This window comes from Cyprinodon tularosa, unplaced genomic scaffold, assembly GCF_016077235.1.
Source record: "Cyprinodon tularosa strain WSP-4 unplaced genomic scaffold, ASM1607723v1 ctg369, whole genome shotgun sequence".
Classification (NCBI taxonomy): Eukaryota; Metazoa; Chordata; class Actinopteri; order Cyprinodontiformes; family Cyprinodontidae; genus Cyprinodon; species Cyprinodon tularosa.
In genome coordinates, this window is record NW_024039084.1 from 397,374 (window position 1) to 415,069 (window position 17,696).

General features: G+C 47.6%; 2 protein-coding genes across 12 annotated transcripts in view; both read left to right on the plus strand.

Moving 5' to 3' along the window:
- Positions 1-570: 570 nt before the first annotated feature.
- On the plus strand, positions 571-12,347 carry dusp16 (dual specificity phosphatase 16). 2 transcript variants are annotated; one of them, XM_038296181.1, is made up of 7 exons: positions 571-796; positions 7,718-8,202; positions 8,984-9,122; positions 9,649-9,812; positions 9,899-10,058; positions 10,139-10,262; positions 10,463-12,347. In XM_038296181.1, exons 2-7 carry the CDS (start codon positions 7,975-7,977, stop codon positions 11,490-11,492), a joined length of 1,845 nt encoding a protein of 614 aa, XP_038152109.1. In that variant the 5' UTR covers positions 571-796; positions 7,718-7,974; the 3' UTR covers positions 11,493-12,347. The 2 variants fall into 2 exon arrangements, with proteins under 2 accessions (XP_038152109.1, XP_038152110.1); XM_038296182.1 differs by lacking the exon at positions 571-796 and adding an exon at positions 868-1,003.
- Positions 12,348-17,491: 5,144 nt separating this feature from the next.
- eps8a (epidermal growth factor receptor pathway substrate 8a) overlaps positions 17,492-17,696 on the plus strand; it is a 45,836-nt gene continuing 45,631 nt past the window's right edge. For 7 of the 10 annotated variants that reach the window (XM_038296164.1, XM_038296167.1, XM_038296166.1 and 4 more), the window contains exon 1: positions 17,493-17,664. The gene's annotated coding sequence lies outside the window, so the exon portion shown is untranslated. Of the gene's footprint in view, positions 17,665-17,696 lie in introns of all 10 variants that reach the window. The other 3 variants (XM_038296171.1, XM_038296174.1, XM_038296175.1) reach the window with 2 other exon arrangements.

A 17,696-nucleotide genomic window follows, 5' to 3' on the forward strand; every position in this document is an offset into this window, starting at 1 on the left:
TGGCGGAGACCGACTGGGTAAGCAAATCAAGCGTGCCTTAGACCTTAGAGAAGGCGCGCTCGATTAGCTTACCCAGTTGTCCAGGAATGATATTAATATTATTAGTAAGTATTTCATGCACACGTTATACTTATTGCGTGGCCACGAAATACTACTTCGTGGCCACAATTAAAAATTTTTTTTGACCATGTCATCAGAGGGGCTAGAATTGTGCTATAAAAATAAATTTGACTTGCCTTGCCTAAAATGAAAGTTATGCTAAAAGAAGGCTAAATGTTTTTCAATTTGAATTTTATATTCATTATATAAAATAAAATATATCTGCTTATTTATTTTAAGCATGTTTGTTGTATTCTTGTTATAAATTACTTCTCCTTCAGTTACTTTTTTTCTGCAGAATATTTTTTTGTTATAAAAGCGTATTTTCAAGCGATTTAAATTTATTTCAGGCAGTCCTAGATTTCCATATCACATGCAGCGTGCTTCCTTAAAGAAACAGGACGCAGTATCGGTTCTGCTGTGTCAGTATATAGTGCGCTGGCCCTTTAAGAGCCTGCCGAGTTCATCGGACTCTGCTCCGGATGACGACTTGCTGTTATTTTTACCGCGGTGACCTCATCTCTTATGGCAGCGGCAGGACTTCGTTTCAGTCCGACGCTTTTTGCTCGGTTTCTGTCGCCTCTTCTGACCCTTTTCTCGTTCTTTAATTTCCGCTAATTTTCTGCCGGACTCCCCCCACCGCCCCGGGCGGGACGCTGAAGCCGTTAGCCGGACTGTGGTGAAGACTTTTCAGGCGGTGAGTTCACCGACATTTCTCGTTGAAGTCCGAAGCTGCTGCGGCAGCGAGAGTTCCGTTACCGGGGCCTAAAGTTCGGGTCCGGGGGTTTTGACCGGTTTAGTGGATCATTTCCCCGGCAGGCAGGCGGTGTTTGACGGCCAGGAGTTCGGGGGAATGTCAGAGATCATCAGTTCAGAACCCAGAAGTTCTGGAAAGGTCGCTCAGGTCGGTCCGAATTCATATGGTCCACCTTAAAAACCCATTTCTGCTCAGCAGATCTCCCTTAAATTAGCCAATGTTCTCCAGCTTTACATAAAGGATGATATAAAAAATAAAACAAAACGAAATATTTTTATTAAACACCAGGTTCTCAACTTAAAGGAATAAATATTCTCCGGTTCCACCTTAAGCTGCTTATATTATGTCCAGGTTCAGACAAAAATTTATAAACAAACCTCAGATCTACTTGAAATAGATTATTTTTATGAAATACAGAACATTTATTCTCATTAATGATCTTTAATTTTTAAAATCAGCAAACTTCTTTTTCCGGTGGAAAGTTTTTTTGTTTCTATGACAATTTCTACCTTAATTTCTCCCACAATCAGGAAATATTTCTGCATGTTTTCCTCCTTTAGCTTTGATTTTACTAAATATCCTTAATAATTGAGCAGATCTAGTGAAATAAAGTGATTTTATGGGATATCCTTAGGGATTAGATTAGGATTTACAGGTCTTTTTATTGGCTGTAATTTTACCTTTTTTAAAGAACCAGTGGATTATTTTGTTTTAAATTAATCTTGAATCTAATCTATTAGCAAAAATCTGGGGATTAGCAGAAAGGAGCTCCATCTGCAGGTCAGCTGAGCGCCTCCTTAGAGATGAGGAGCTCCAGCACCCAGGAGCAGATCTGCAGTAGATCAGGTTCATCTAACCAGGTTTTCTTCTTAACAAACTTCTTTTTGGAGAACATCCTTTAGAAATGTGGGCTCTGGAACCTGATCCCAGATTCCAGGAAGGTATTCCCAACAAATCCCTTCAGGAAAATTGTCCAAAGGATAATTTCTTTGTCTATTTTTTTCCTTTTGCTCACAAAGATCCAGGATCTGTTCTCTCCCCTTTCCTGCATCGTCTCCTGATCCAGTGCAGAACCGTCCCAGCCTCCTCAGGTTCTGGATGAGGAGCCTCCATATGGGGATGGGGTCATCCGTCCGACTCTGCGTTATAGTTTTGCTTCATTTAGCTGGACTGACTTCCTGCGATATTTGGTAGATTGTTTCCATGATAAGCCTGTAACTCCTGGTTGGTTGGGCTGAACCTGTTCTGTTGGACGGTCCTACACCAACTCTGATGTAAGTTTACCTTCTGGTCACGATGCTCGGCCTCGGAAAAACAATCTTGTTATCAGTTGGATGCAAATTCAGTAGCTATGCTGGAAATATTAGCTTGATCCGGTTCGGGTGACTTCAGTTTGAGTCCGTTTGAACGGATCCAGAGGGAAGTTTCATTCCTAAACAGGACATTAGGAGATAGAGGCTGTGTTTGAATTTATGGGAGGAGGCGGTCTGCCTGGACTGGATCCTTCCAAGTCCCTGAAAATAAGGAGACCGGAAGAGTTTTGCCTGTGAATTCAAACAGGTCCAGCCTTCAGTGGCTTTTATGCTCTGTTGCCTAGCAACCGTGATAAGAATGAATAAAACTGTTTCTTTTTAATTTTCTTTATTATAAAGTGAACAAAGACTTCATTCATGAGAATGTGAACAAATAAAAGCAAATATAATGATTTAAACCTTATTCAGTTAAATATGCTGCTGTCATTCTGCACATCTCTGATGTTGCTGCTATTTTCAAATATCCATTACTGTAAAAATGTCCATAGCAGAATATTGGTTATTTATTCCCCAGGTGCACAGTTTAATATTGTTAAAACACTTTACAGTATTTTATTGTTTATCTATTAACTATTTACTATTATGTTATTCTTATCCATTTTCTAAGGTCCACATTTGTGTGAAAAGTTTTTTCAAAATATTTTTTGCTGCTATAAACACCAGAATTTCCCCATTGTGGGACAATAAAGGGATTTTCTATTCTATTATATTCTATAAAAGGGGTAGAAAGATATGTCAATCTAAACAATGTAAGTATAAAAAATATATCTCTTAAAGTCAACAATAAAAAATACTTAGTTAAGCAAATAGTGCAAAATAGGAGTTTATTTTTTTATTGCTATCAGATTTATAGTTCCCACACTGCTGATATATTAGAATCTGTCCTTAAATTACAGCCAAACTCATTTACACAGAACAGATAAAAACCTTTAGATAAATCAAACATTACCGCCACATATCTGACTCATAACCAATAAAACAACTATTTTCATTCATTTCAGACGGAACTATTCACAGACTTGGATTATATATATACATATAAACTGATATTTCAATATTCACCACTGTTATCATTTTTCTCTGATCAGGGAGCAGCCAGCTTGCTTGGTCTGGCAATGAATCCTGGGTAAACCAAGGATACCGAGGATACATCAGACCCATCCTCCAAATCGGGCAAAAAGAAGGACGCATTTTAAGGTCGCATAACGAGTCTTGGAATCCGACCAGACCTCGGCACCGCGTTATGACGTAGTCGGCCTTTGAATCTGGCCTTTGAAGGACGCGGGATGAATTAAAAACGCAGCCAAAGTCTGAGCCCATGATGTCTCACCTGCCTCAGGATGACCCGGTCCGGATAATTGGGTCCATCCAGAAAACTTTTGGTCAGATTGTTTTCCTGCTGCTGATTGTTAGCTTAAGATCCACCTTAAATGAATGAAGTGGTTCTGGAGAATTCTGGGTTTATCGTCTGATTGGCTGGATGAAGCTGAGGCTCATCTGGTGGGTAGTTTCTGGGCAGGGCTAAACTTACCTGCCTTAAGATAGGTCTGAAACCTTCCGATTATTCCTGATTACTCGATAATTAATATAATTGTCAGTATTCATTGTTAATTGGAGTGTAAAGACTCTAAAATGTATCTTTATCTGACAGAATGACCCATCTTGAACAGCAATTATCCTAAAATTGTAAAAAAAAAAATGTTAACATTTTGGATTTAAACAAAAAAACGTTTGTGTCAAGATTCTCTATCCAGAAGACCTCAAATGGAAAAGTTTTAGTTTCACTTGGTTTAATTTCGTAAGAAGTCTTCCTTAAGGCTTAAGGATAATTAATCTGTCGATTATTAAAAATAATCGACAGATTAATTGATTTTCTAAAGTAAAAATTAGTTGGAGGCCTAGTTAATCTGAAGCTGGATCACCACAGAACCAGCTAATTAAACCTTCTAAGATGTTCTGATGGGTTCTAAAAGTTTTCTACATCTTACTGGACTTTTAAAGATCTGCTAAATCTGTGACGACCGTATTGAGCGTCGGCCATCTTTGCCAGAAGGAAACGTTCGATTTCCTGGTTAACTAAAGTAGATATAAAACCAAGGGAACAGAAACCCTAACGTTAACCTGAGGTTCTGAGTCAGGAGTTCCGGTTTCAGGTCAGCATCAGTTCAGTTCTTACTGTAAAAGTATTTCTAGAAACTGTTGATTAACAGCAGCAGAGCCGGACCCCTCTGAGTCAGGCAGAATCTTTCAAATGGATCCGGTTCTGTTAGAGGAACCGTTTATAGAGTTTCTGTGGTTAAAACTGAAATGTTTCTTAGTTTCTGTTTCAGCGTTTTTCTGCTTTCCTGAAGTTCTGATGTTGTTAGTGGGAGAAACCAGGTTCTTTTAAATGGACCCAGTTCAGAACACGGGTCGTGTCAGAGCACTTTGTTAAAGGAAACGGTCCGAATAATCCAGTTCTTTGTTTGTTCTGATTGTTGGCAGTAAAACGATATTCTGAGCGAGGCTGGATGAGAACCAGACTTTTTCTTTCACTTTCACTCTCAGCAGCAGTCATTCCAGTCTGACCGTAACCCAGCCGGTTCTGCTGTGGTTCTGCTTATTCTCTGACCTGGGATCAGCCGTTTTAATGCAGCTGCAGAGGAAACATCTGGAAGGTCTCAGCAGCTTTTCTCTGTTCGCTGCTCCTGATCGCTCAGAACCTTCAGTGGTCCCTGCAGAACCTGCTCTGTGTCTCAGACAGGCACTGTTCTCTGGGTCGGAGTGGTTCCGACCCAAACCAATGTTTTCCTGGATTCTGGACAGTCGGTGTGATCCTGAATTCTGATTGGAATGATGTGAACCGGTTCCCAGTTATTTCTCCATGTCTTTGGGTTGACTCGTCCTTCCTGCTTGGGTACCAGTCAGGTCCAATAGTGGAACTGGATCAGTGGCAACCTGACGTTCGTTTGGGGGAACCTTGGCTCTCCTCAGGAGGAACCGTGGCCCTCCTCAGGGGGAACCGTGGCCCTCCTCAGGAGGAACCGTGGCCCTTCCTCAGGGGGAACCGTGGCCCTCCTCAGGAGGAACCGTGGCCCTCCTCAGGAGGAACCGTGGCCCTCCTCAGGGGGAACCGTGGCCCTCCTCAGGGGAAACCGTGGCTCTCCTCAGGAGGAACCGTGGCCCTCCTCAGGGGGAACCGTGGCCCTTCTGAGGAGGAACCGTGGCCCTTCCTCAGGGGGAACCGTGGCCCTCCTCAGGAGGAACCGTGGCCCTCCTCAGGAGGAACCGTGGCCCTCCTCAGGGGGAACCGTGGCCCTCCTCAGGAGGAACCGTGGCCCTCCTCAGGGGGAACCGTGGCCCTCCTCAGGGGGAACCGTGGCCCTCCTCAGGAGGAACCGTGGCCCTTCCTCAGGGGGAACCGTGGCCCTCCTCAGGAGGAACCGTGGCTCTCCTCAGGAGGAACCGTGGCCCTCCTCAGGAGGAACCGTGGCCCTCCTCAGGAGGAACCGTGGCCCTTCCTCAGGGGGAACAGTGGCCCTCCTCAGGAGGAACCGTGGCCCTCCTCAGGAGGAACCGTGGCCCTCCTCAGGGGGAACCGTGGCCCTCCTCAGGGGGAACCGTGGCCCTCCTCAGGAGGAACCGTGGCCCTCCTCAGGGGGAACCGTGGCCCTCCTCAGGGGGAACCTTGGCCCTCCTCAGGAGGAACCGTGGCCCTCCTCAGGAGGAACCGTGGCCCTCCTCATGGGGAACCTTGGCCCTCCTCAGGGGGAACCTTGGCTCTCCTCAGGAGGAACCGTGGCTCTCCTCAGGGGGAACCGTGGCCCTCCTCAGGGGGAACCGTGGCTCTCCTCAGGAGGAACCGTGGCCCTCCTCAGGGGGAACCTTGGCCCTCCTCAAGGGGAACCGTGGCCCACCTCAGGGGGAACCGTGGCTCTCCTCAGGAGGAACCGTGGCTCTCCTCAGGGGGAACCTTGGCCCTCCTCAGGGGGAACCTTGGCCCTCCTCAGGGGGAACCTTGGCCCTCCTCAGGGGGAACCTTGGCCCTCCTCAGGGGGAACCGTGGCCCTCCTCAGGAGGAACCGTGGCCCTCCTCAGGGGGAACCTTGGCTCTCCTCAGGAGGAACCGTGGCCCTCCTCAGGGGGAACTTTGGCCCTCCTCAGGAGGAACCGTGGCCCTCCTCAGGGGGAACCTTGGCCCTCCTCAGGGGGAACCTTGGCCCTCCTCAGGGGGAACCGTGGCTCTCCTCAGGGGGAACCGTGGCCCTCCTCAGGAGGAACCGTGGCTCTCCTCAGGGGGAACCTTGGCCCTCCTCAGGAGGAACCGTGGCCCTCCTCAGGGGGAACCGTGGCCCTCCTCAGGAGGAACCGTGGCTCTCCTCAGGGGGAACCTTGGCCCTCCTCAGGAGGAACCGTGGCCCTCCTCAGGGGGAACCTTGGCTCTCCTCAGGAGGAACCGTGGCCCTCCTCAGGGGGAACCGTGGCCCTCCTCAGGGGGAACCGTGGCTCTCCTCAGGAGGAACCGTGGCCCTCCTCAGGGGGAACCTTGGCCCTCCTCAGGGGGAACCGTGGCCCTCCTCAGGGGGAACCTTGGCTCTCCTCAGGAGGAACCGTGGCCCTCCTCAGGGGGAACCTTGGCTCTCCTCAGGAGGAACCGTGGCCCTCCTCAGGAGGAACCGTGGCTCTCCTCAGGAGGAACCGTGGCTCTCCTCAGGAGGAACCGTGGCCCTCCTCAGGAGGAACCGTGGCTCTCCTCAGGAGGAACTGTGGCCCTCCTCAGGGGGAACCGTGGCCCTCCTCAGGGGGAACCGTGGCTCTCCTCAGGGGGAACCTTGGCCCTCCTCAGGAGGAACTTTGACGCTCCTCAGGAGGAACCTTGGCCCTCCTCAGCGGGAACCATGGCGCTCCTCAGGAGGAACCATGGCGCTCCTCAGGAGGAACCATGGCGCTCCTCAGGAGGAACCATGTTTCATCAAAGCTAAAGAACTTTGGGTTTAATTCCAGTTTAACTCCAACATAACATCAACATCCAGGGTTCTCCTTGCTGCTGCTCCTCATGTTCTCCTCTGAATGTTCTTATGTTCTATAGTTTGATATGAGCTGCACGTTCACCTCCATCCGTGTGGACCTGCAGCAGAGCTCCTGGTGGGCGTTGTTTCCTCCTGTGGAACTTTCTGGTGGTGCTAAGGAGGATCAGAGTCCTGCTGGGGGATTTTCTCAGCAGGTGGGAAATTCCTGCAGCAGAGTTCTGAGTGGGCCTGCAGGATAAAGGCAGGTTCTGATCGGTTCAGAGGTCGTTAAACGCTGCTTTGCACTGTCATCATCATCATCAAGAGGAGAAGGAGGAGGAGGGATCAGTGGAACGTTTAAAAAGGTTCTGGATGTTTTTAACCTCAGGAATGTTCACAACGTTTAATTAATGTGAGAGTTTATGAGGAAAGTGGATGTGAGGTCAGAGGAGCTGCTGATGTTCCACAGTTCAACCAGTACGCTTCATCCAGACTGGTTATGATCCAATCTGGACTCAGTGTGGCTCGGAGTTTGGTTCTGATCCGTCTGTATCTTTCAGGGAGCTTCAGCCCAGTGATGAAGATGACGCTCCAGATATAGACTTCCTCTTCCTCACCTGCTCCTCATCATCAGGACATCACAGCCGTCCGACACCATGGACCCCTTCACCATCTGAGCTCCGTCCTCAGTCTGCGTCTCCCTCTGCGTCTCTGACCAGAACCCCAGAACCCAGAGGAAGAGGGAGGGGCCTGCAGCAGTGAGGCAGGGGGTGGGGAGGGGTGGGAGGGAGGGAGGTAAGGGGAAGGAGGAGCCAGGATGCCTGGGCCCAGGACGGTGAGAGTCATAGGGGCAGAGGCTCTGGTGGTGCTGCTGGAGGGCGGGTTGGACCGGGTGGTTCTGATCGACAGCCGGCCCTTCGTGGACTACAACACCTCCCACATCCTGGAGGCGGTGAACGTGAACTGCTCCAAGCTGATGAAGAGGAGGCTGCAGCAGGACAAGGTGCAGATCGCTGAGCTGCTGCAGCACTCGGCCAAGAAGAAGGTGAGATGGCCGGGGGGGGAAATGTACATTTTTCTTTTCCTGCAAATCCAAATCTTAAAAGTGTGGCAGGCATTTATATTCTCCCCCCCTCTTAATTTAATCCCCCTAAATAAAATCCGACCCATCAAATATTTTAACATCTGTGTGGAATCTAGTCTGAGCTGAACTTCAGCTGTTCTTTAGAGAAAAACCAGCATCGCGAAAACCAAAGAACCCAGCAGACGGGTCAGTTCTGGTTCGGTTTGAAGCCGGGTTAAGTTCTAGAACAATCTCCATCTTTGAACATGTCCTAGAGTTCTGATCCATCTATCCTCTGAGCAGGGAGAGAGGTTGGAGCAGCTGTATACCCAGACAGACAGGAGAGCGTTAATCTCATTGGAGACACGGCACACCTCAGACCTGAGACTGAGGTGGAGGTTCACCTTCCTGCAGGAGAACCGCCCTGAACATCCAGCCAGAGAGGCGGCGGTTGACACCTGCATCTACTCTGATATAAACCAAAGTCCAGACTGAAATTAGGCTTGATTTAGGCCTGACTGGATTTAGCTGTTCCAGAAGAACATCAGTAAAAGTTTTCAGTCTGTAGTTATCTGTTAGACAATGTCTTAAAGGTTTCCATAGCAACGGGACAAAATGTGAAATCTCCTGCACTGAACAGACGGCCCGCATAGTGTGGGGGGGTGGGTGGGTTCAGGGGTTCTGATGTTTAGTTTCCTCTGAGGGACATGAGTGGGACAGGAAGTGACACGGACGCCCCTCATGTTTGATGTTTCTGTCTCAGTTGGAGCTGCAGGCCGATCAGGACGTCGTTGTCTACGACCAGAACTCGTCAGACCCAGCTGCTCTCGCTGCCGACTTCTTCCTCAGTGTTCTGCTGGTGAAGCTGGAGAGGAGCTTTCCCTCTGTGCACCTCCTCAAAGGTCAGTTCCTTCTCTCCGATCTGACCATAGAACCCTCCTATTCCAGAACCAGCCTTGTCTGATGCCGTGTGCTCGCTGCTGATTGGTCCAAACAGAACAGTATTTTTGGACAGGAGGCTTCTGATGGGAACAAAGCTGAGGGAAGTTAAAGTTCTAGGAGTTTCCAGTTTTAAGTTCTGCTTCCTTTATGAAAACACTTAGTCCCATCAGAAGGGAAGTGGAAACCGGTTCAGATCAGGTTTGGATCAGCATGAGTTGCTGATGATGATGATGATGAAACTCCCTCCTCCTCGGAGGGTTGTTATGTAACGGTGATGTAATGCTGCTCCGTGACTCCACCCTCAAACTTCCAGACTTCTCTGACCGCGCTGACGTTCAGCTGTTACACAACAGGCAGACCCAGAGGGAAGTTTCCATTTCTGCTGTAAAAGATCACAGAAACCGAACCGGTCTGTGGGCCCGGTGGTTCTGTTTCTGGGTCGGTCCGTGCGGTTCCTTTGGCTCATCGCTGTGCTTCTGTTTTCAGGAGGGTTCTTGGAGTTCTCCCAGCTGTTCCCCGGGCTCTGTGAGGGGAAGTCCACTCTGGTTCCGTCCTGCATCTCTCAGCCCTGCCTCGCCGTCACCAGCGTCGGTCCGACCCGGATCCTCCCCCACCTGTACCTGGGCTGCCAGAGAGATGTCCTCAACAAGGTGACTCAGACGGACCGGTTCTGGTTTCTTTACTGCCGTGCCGCTCCGTTGGCCTTGTGTTCTGATCCGGTTCAGCTCTGTTTCAGGAGCTGATGCAGCAGAACGACATCGCCTACGTTCTGAACGCCAGCAACACCTGTCCCAAACCGGACTTCATCCCGGAATCCCACTTCCTCAGAGTTCCTGTCAACGACTCGTTCTGCGAGAAGATTCTGCCCTGGCTGGACCGGTCCGTCGAGTTCATAGGTTGGTATCCAGAAGGTTTCTGTTGACTGGTCCTGGTTCTGGTCCGGGTCCTGCTCAAACCAATGTCTGCTGTGTTCTAGAGAAGGCCAAGGCCTCCAACGCTCGGGTTCTGGTTCACTGCCTGGCGGGAATCTCCCGCTCCGCCACCATCGCCATCGCCTACATCATGAAGAGGATGGACATGTCGCTGGACGAGGCCTACAGGTCAGAACCAGAACCTTTAAAGGCGGATTACAACTAAAACACTGAGAACTTCTCTTGTTCTGGTTCTGATGGTACCGGTTGATGAAGCTGGAAGTTGGTTCCCAGACTTTCTGAAATCAGACCTCTGTGCTATTAAAATCTGTGGACATTGGTTCTGTGGTGCGTTACCATGGTGACCAGCGTCTTCCTCTCCTCCTCAGGTTCGTGAAGGAGAAGAGGCCTACCATCTCTCCGAACTTCAACTTCCTGGGCCAGCTGCTGGACTTTGAGAAGAACATAAAAAGCCCGGATGGTGTGACGGGCCGCCTGAAGCCGCCTGGCGCAGGGCCGCCACCCGACCCGGCGCAGGCGGAGCCGCCGTTGGAGCCCCTCACTCTGCCCTGCTTTCTGACCGACGCCCCAGAGAAGCTGGCCGAGGTTCTGGGCGGCGTGCAGCTCGGCGACGGTTCTGAGGACAGCACCAGGCTGAAGCGCTCCTTTTCTCTGGACATCAAATCTGTCGGCGAGCCGAGCGGAAGCTCCGCCCATCGAGCGTTCGGAACGCACGGCGGGTCGGGGGACGACTTCTACAAAACGGCGTCCTTCAAAGAGGCGAGCGGCAAAACGCGGCAGTTCTCCCCGGTGGAGGAGGTGTCGGAGCAGTCGACTCCGGAGCAGAGCCCGGATAAGGAGGAGGCAGACGGGTCGGCGCCGCCGGCTACTAGCTCCGCCCCCAAACCTCCAGCCGCTACCCTGAGCTGTCCGCAGCACCTGCAGCGCAGCGGCAGCATGGAGGAGAAGACCACCGGCTTCCTGCTGGGCCTGTCCCACAACCAGCAGCAGCTGGCCCGACCCGGTTCTGGCTCTGCCCTCAAGGGCTGGCACTCAGACATCCTGCTGGCGCCCGTCACAGTCTCCGCCTCCTCGCTGACGGGCGGCTGGTACCTGTCCTCTGAAACCACGCGGTTCTACTCCTCCTCCTCCATCCTTAGCAGCGCCGCCGGCAGCTTCGGCCCGTTAGGCTGCAGCCACGGGCTGGAAGCGGTGCGGCGCCGGCAGCGGGCCGGGGACCGTGGCGACTCCAGGAGGAGCTGGCACGAAGAGAGCAGCTTTGAGAAGCAGCTGAAGCGGCGCAGCTGCCAGATGGAATTCGGCGACGGGATGACGGACGGCAGGTCCAGGGAGGAGGTGAGGAGGGTGGCGAGCCAGACCGGGTTCTCCGGCAGCATGGAGGTGATCCAGGTGTCCTGAGGAGTGCCGCTGACGGGCTCTGCCCACATCCAAGCGTAACGCGGCCGGAAGAAACGGCCAACGGACGGAGGAGAGACGGACCCAGATTCCTCCCAGAACCGGGCTCAGCCAGTCATCAGAACCTTCAACGTAGCGATGAGCTTCAGTCTGTGGAGAGTCAGAGCGGTTCTGATCCAAACAGAAACTGATTCTGATAGAATCTTCAGCTGCAGGAAGCCAGTTCTGGTTCTGATGCAGACGTAGATTTCTCTCTAATAGTCTTCAGCTGCTGACTTTGTTCTGACTAACTGGATCAGAACCAGAACTGGATTCACTAGAGAGAAATGTTTCAGATGATCATTAATGGAATTTCTGACCCGGATCATGTTTCTGGACCTTAGGAGAGACGCAGGGGAAGCTGCTCTGCTCAGAACCTTCATCTGAAGCTCAGATGCTCCAATATTTGGAGCCAGGTCCAGTTCTGTTCGGTTCTTTGGACTTTCCTGATTTTCAGAAGCATCTGATTGGTTGATTGATCATTAGAATATTAACTTGCAGGTTCTGTTCTGGTGTGTTCTGTAGTCTGGAAAGAAGAGCCCGAGTGTCTGAAAGGTTCTGATTGATCAGACTGGACCCGTCTCCAGAACCCTCAGCTGTTCACCTGTCAGGACCAGCAGGTCATGTGACCTCTGCTAACTGCTAATGTTGCACTACTTCTGGGCGGAATAACAAAGAACCTGAATCTCCAGGACTGACGCCTGTTTCTGCGGGTACGGAAAGCCAAATGTGCCATTTTTTTCCCCCCTCTTCCGAGCGGTTGTAATAAAAAAACAGCACAAAACATCTGTGATCAATAAAACTTTTAAAACATTGTGATCAAGCGTTTGGACTTGGTCTGCATGGTTCTGGTTCTGCTTAGCCTTCCGGGCGCCCAGTTCTTCCGTGCTGGGAATGGTGCCGAAGTTTTCCTTCAGTCTGACCTCCTTAATCTGGGCTCTGCTGGTGGAGCGGGGCGGGTCCACTCAGGAACAGGTGGGTAGATTATAGTCTGTGTTTGTGTAGCTTTTTGGATCTTCAGGTTCTAAAGTTCTGCAGATAAAGTGATACGGTGAGTTTTTTTCTTCACAAGAACTGAAGCTAGAGCTCGGCTTTCCGCCTAGATTTAGGTTCTCACGGTCCTCCTCTCACAGCTTGAACATCTCCAACTCTGGCAAAGCTTTTTGACGTTGGACACTAACGTTGAAACTCAGCTGGGCATTATGGGTAGAAATTCCCTTAATGGTTGGTTTCCTGGAACAGAACCAGATTCTACTGCGGGACGCCATTTCTCCTCTCGCTGAATGAGTTTACAAAGTGTTCAGGGAGGCCACTTCGTTCACAACTCAGTTCCTGTCTTCACTCAGTCTGAAGGGATCATTTTAAGGGTTGGAGGGCACTTCCCCCTAGCTCCTATAAGTATTAGGACACACTAACCTTACGCATGAACACGCAAAACCGAGAGCTAGGGACCAAACCGAGAGCAAGCGAGAGAGATGGGACTGGGCCTAAGTCTACTTTAAAGTAGGCTTATTGTCATTTTGTATGCAGAGTTTATTAAAAAAAACATTTTGTTTTGTACAGCTTTAATGACATTTCCATTTCTTAAAGTGCAGCAGTTATCAAATCTAAACATTGAGGGAGAAACAAAACCCATTAATATGGTCAATGTGATGCAGAGTCTGTGACATGATTTAGTTTTTTCAACACTCGGCTGTCAACCAGCTAAGTAGAGTTTAACTTGTCCCTCCTTAGAAACACCTCAGGAGAGTTTTTTATTTCAATGAATCAGGGGCAAGCATTGCTGTCTTGCAGCAATGCTTGGAGATGGGCACCAGCACCCCTCGTGACCCGCTTGGAATAAGCGTGATGGAAAACGGATGGAATCAGGGGCAATCAGCTCTAAATACACGTTGGATACACAGACAAATGACACACTAAATGAAGAAGGATGTTAAACTGTAAGAACCACAATACATTAAAACACTTAGAAATTATATAGGGGTCTGAAATTGTCCAGTGTTAGGCATGATCTAAAAAAACAATCCAGAAATCACAATCTTTCTTTGTATGATACACCTGCTATTATCAGCTAGATTTCTGACCCTCAAAGACCTGTTAGTCTGCCTTCACTAGTCCACCTCCACTCCATTTATTATCCTGAATTAGCTGCATAAAGACACCTGTCCACCCATACAATCAGTAAGAATCCAACTACTAACAAGGCCAAGACCAAAGAGCTGTCCATAGACACTAGAGACTAAATTGTACACCTCCACAAGACTAGAAAGAGCTATGGGGAAACTGCCAAGCAGCTTGGTGAAAACAGGTCCACTGATGGAGCAATGGTTAGAAAATAGAAGAACCTAAACATGACTGTCAATCTCCCTCAGACTGGGGCTCCATGCAAGATCTCACCTGGTGGGGTCTCAATGATCCTAAGAAAGGTGAGAAATCAGCCCAGAACTACATGGGAGGAGCTGGTCAATGACCTGAAAAGAGCTGGGACCACCGTTTCCATGGTTACTGGTGGCAAGACGTCATGGTTTGAGGCCATGCATGGTAGGAAGGTTCCCCTGCTTAAACCAGCACATGTCAAGACCCTTCTGAAGTTTGCCAACGACCATTAGGATGATCCAGAGGAGTCATGGGAGAAAGTCATGTGGTCAGATGAGACCAAAATAGAACTTTTTGGTCAGAATTCCACAAACCGTGTTTGGAGGAAGAAGAATGATGAGTGCCATCCCAAGAACACCATCCCTACTGTGAAGCATGGGGGTGGTAGCATCATGCTGTGGGGGTGTTTTTCTGCACATGGGACGGGGCGACTGCCCTGTATGAAGGAGAGGATGACCTCCTTCCCTCAGTTAGAGCATTGAAGATGGGTGAAGGCTGGGTCTTCCAGCATCACAATGACCTGAAGCACAGCCAGGATAACCAAGGAGTGTTTCTGAAAGAAGTGGTAAGGTTCTGGCATGTCCTAGAAAGTCTCCAAACCTAAACCCAGTAGAGAATCTTTGGAGGGAGCTCAAACTCCATGGTTCTCAGCGACAGCGCAGAAACCTGACTGACCTAGAGATGATCTGTGTGGAGGAGTGGGCCAAAATCCCTCCTGCAGTGTGTGCAAACCTGGTGAAAAGCTACAGGAAATGTTTGACCTCTGAAATTACATACAAAGGCTACTGTACCAAATATTAACAATTATTTTCTCAGGTGTTCAAATACTTATTTGCAGCTGTATCATAAAAAAATAGTAAAAAAAAAAAATCAAACATTGTAATTTCTGGATTTATTTGATTTCTGAGTTGGAGATCTTACAGAAAAGCAGGTTTTTCAGATACTTATTTCTTCCCACTGTGTTTGACGTTCAGCATGGATGTTGGGTTCTTCGTGTAGGGGACACCTTGTCTGTTTTTTCTTAATTTTAATTCAATTCAAATATACTTTATTAATCCCTGGAGGGAAATTAAATGTTTATGTAATGTTCCTCAGCTGCTCTCCTGATGGAGGAGGGAAAACATGGATTCCCTGTTGTCTTAAGCAGGACTGGACTCGTCACAGACATGATCCCAATGGGATCTGGGATAAAGCCTCAGCTATTCCTGGACTGATGCAGCCAGATCCCATAGATGGCATCCCATGATCCCCTGTGCTTTACTGACTGATGAATGAATCTGTGGAATATATAACCATTAAAAAAACCCTGAATCTATTAACTGTTCTGATTAGAGGGAGTTTAAACATCCTAAACAAACACAGAAAGGCCAAGTTTTCTTTGGGGTTTCTACATGCAGGGCCACAGCTTTTAGGAGTAAGAGCTTCCTACTGAGCCTGTGCAAAGCAATGAAAGTAGAGTTGTTAGGAGGCACACCCCCCCTTGCCGTTCAAAGATATGCCTTATTAACATTTTTTTGGTTTAAATTTTCTTTTTGTAAATGATCTACCTGCAGTGGTCATAATAGATAATCAGTTAAAATCTACCAATAATCTGATTGGATGAAAGCTGTTTGCAGCTTTCTGCTGCAGGGTTTGTATTTGTCCAGCAGAGGGGAGTGAAGGAGCATGAAACCAGTTTTCCCTGGGCTGTGACTGCAAGGTAACATTTGTTTAACCATCTTTATTAGGTAATAATAATGTTACAGTGTATTTTAGTAATTGTTTTCTACATGATGCCTTTTTATTTGATGAAGCTGCTCATTTTTTTCTTTTAACCTCAGTGTTTCTGTTCTTTTTAACATTTGAGAAACAAAATGATCACAGTGGGGCAACCCTTCTCACCCACTCATCTCACAGGACTTAAAGTGGGAGTGTAACATCAACTCCCTCACCAAGAAAGCCCAGTAAAGGTTATACTTCCTGCGGCAGCTGAAAGAATTCAACCTGCCAAGGTGAATGATGGTTCACTTCTACTCCTCCATCCTCACCTCCTCCATCACCATCTGGTACGCTGATGCCACTGGAAAGGACAAAGGCAGACTGCAGCGTGTCATCTGGTCTGCAGAGAAGGTGATTGGCTGCATTCCTCCATCTCTCCAGGATCTGTACACCTCCAGGACTGTAAGGGGGTGCAGGGAGGATTGTGGCTGACCCCTTCGCACCCAAGCCGCAAACTCTTTGAGACACTTCCCTCTGGCAGGAGGCTGCGGTCCATCACCACAAGAACAGTTTCTTCCCATCTGCTACCAGCCTTATCAACAAGGCCCATATATATAATTTGTCTGCACCATCAACATCAAGGTAAGTTCCTTGTAAGTGCAAACCTATGGGACTACGTTTGTAAAGTTAAGCATTGAAAAATTAGGAGCAATATTTCTGGTTATTTAGCGTGTTTTAAGAGAAAAATAACAATAATCATTTATAAAAATCTTAATTTGTTAAATAGTTATTTAGTTTGAAGCTAAATATTGATTAAACAAACTAAATGTTTACTTTGCAGACTAAATATTTTTTTTAACAAACTCAGATTTTTATAAACTAATGATGGAAAAACATAAACCCCTTATTATTTTCTTAAAACACGCTTAATAACAATAAATATTGCTCCTAATTTTTTAATGATTAACTTTACAAACGGCGCCCCATACAAACCTACTTTGCAATAAATCTGACTGTGATTCCAGAACCCCAGCCTGGAGCTGAAACATGTGAGGTTCGTGATTCTCTGCTGTCGTGTGGTGTTCCCCAGGGCTCAATTCTGGGACCTTTGCTCTTTACTTTGTACTTCCTTCCTCTGGGGTCTATTTTTAGAAAATATGACATCTCCTTCCACATGTGGCTGATTGAGCCTGTAAAATGATGGCAGGTCAATAAAACCACTTTTATTGATGTGTAGGGGATATTATTAAAGCTTGGATAGCACTAAATGACACGGCATTTTAATGAAGAAAGAACAGAGGTGTTTGTTTTTACTTGTTTTTCTATGTTTGATGTACAGCACTGTTTCAGTTTTGGTTGTTGTTAAAGTGTTTTACAAATAAACTGATGATGATGATTCTCCATGTAAATTATTCTGATATTTTGAAAATTATAAAGGATATCTCTGTATATATTATTGATCAGTAGGTTGTTTTAAAAAAAAATAAATAAAAAGTAAATAAAAGTGGAGATGATTGCTTGATCAAACCACAGGAGGAAACATTTAAGCAGGGAGGCAATTAATGAAAAGCCTAAAACTCATAAAACAGCAATAAATTTTCCAGAGTGCTTTCTTTTTTTTTTTTCCAGGGCACAATTTTCCTTTGTGCAATTATAATTATATAATGATTAACTGATAACACATGCCAGGACCTAAATTGTTGCTTCTTTTCCTTGCTTGTTAAATATTTTCAAATATATTATTAGAGAATTACTTATATGCTGATAGTATTTCTAAAACTAAATAAATATTTATTATTTTTATTTATTATTGTTGTGAAAACTTTGTGGTTTAATTTTGAAAATCCTGTGGGCGGGGCCAGTACTTCAGGCTGCCTGTCAGTCAGCGCTCAGGGACAGATTGACCCTAGCTGCTGTGCAGAAAGCTGCGGCTGCTGATCTCCGAACCGAACCGCAGTCTAATAGTTTCCTCTGGAGAGGAGCTCCATTTGTCAGAACCGGAACCGAGCAGGTGACTGGTGCCATGCAGTTCTGACCCGGTCCGGACCTTTGGATGCTGCAGGTAAGCTCGGTTAAAAGCTTCTGCGCCTTTCA

Bases quoted from the DNA above. Each gene is read 5' to 3' on its own strand.
- dusp16 (XM_038296181.1), top strand. From the start codon at position 7,975: ATGCCTGGGCCCAGGACGGTGAGAGTCATAGGGGCAGAGGCTCTGGTG. The intron at 9,813-9,898 runs GTGACTCAGACG...GCTCTGTTTCAG, and splicing joins AGAGAGATGTCCTCAACAAG to GAGCTGATGCAGCAGAACGA. The intron at 10,263-10,462 runs GTCAGAACCAGA...TCTCCTCCTCAG, and splicing joins TCGCTGGACGAGGCCTACAG to GTTCGTGAAGGAGAAGAGGC.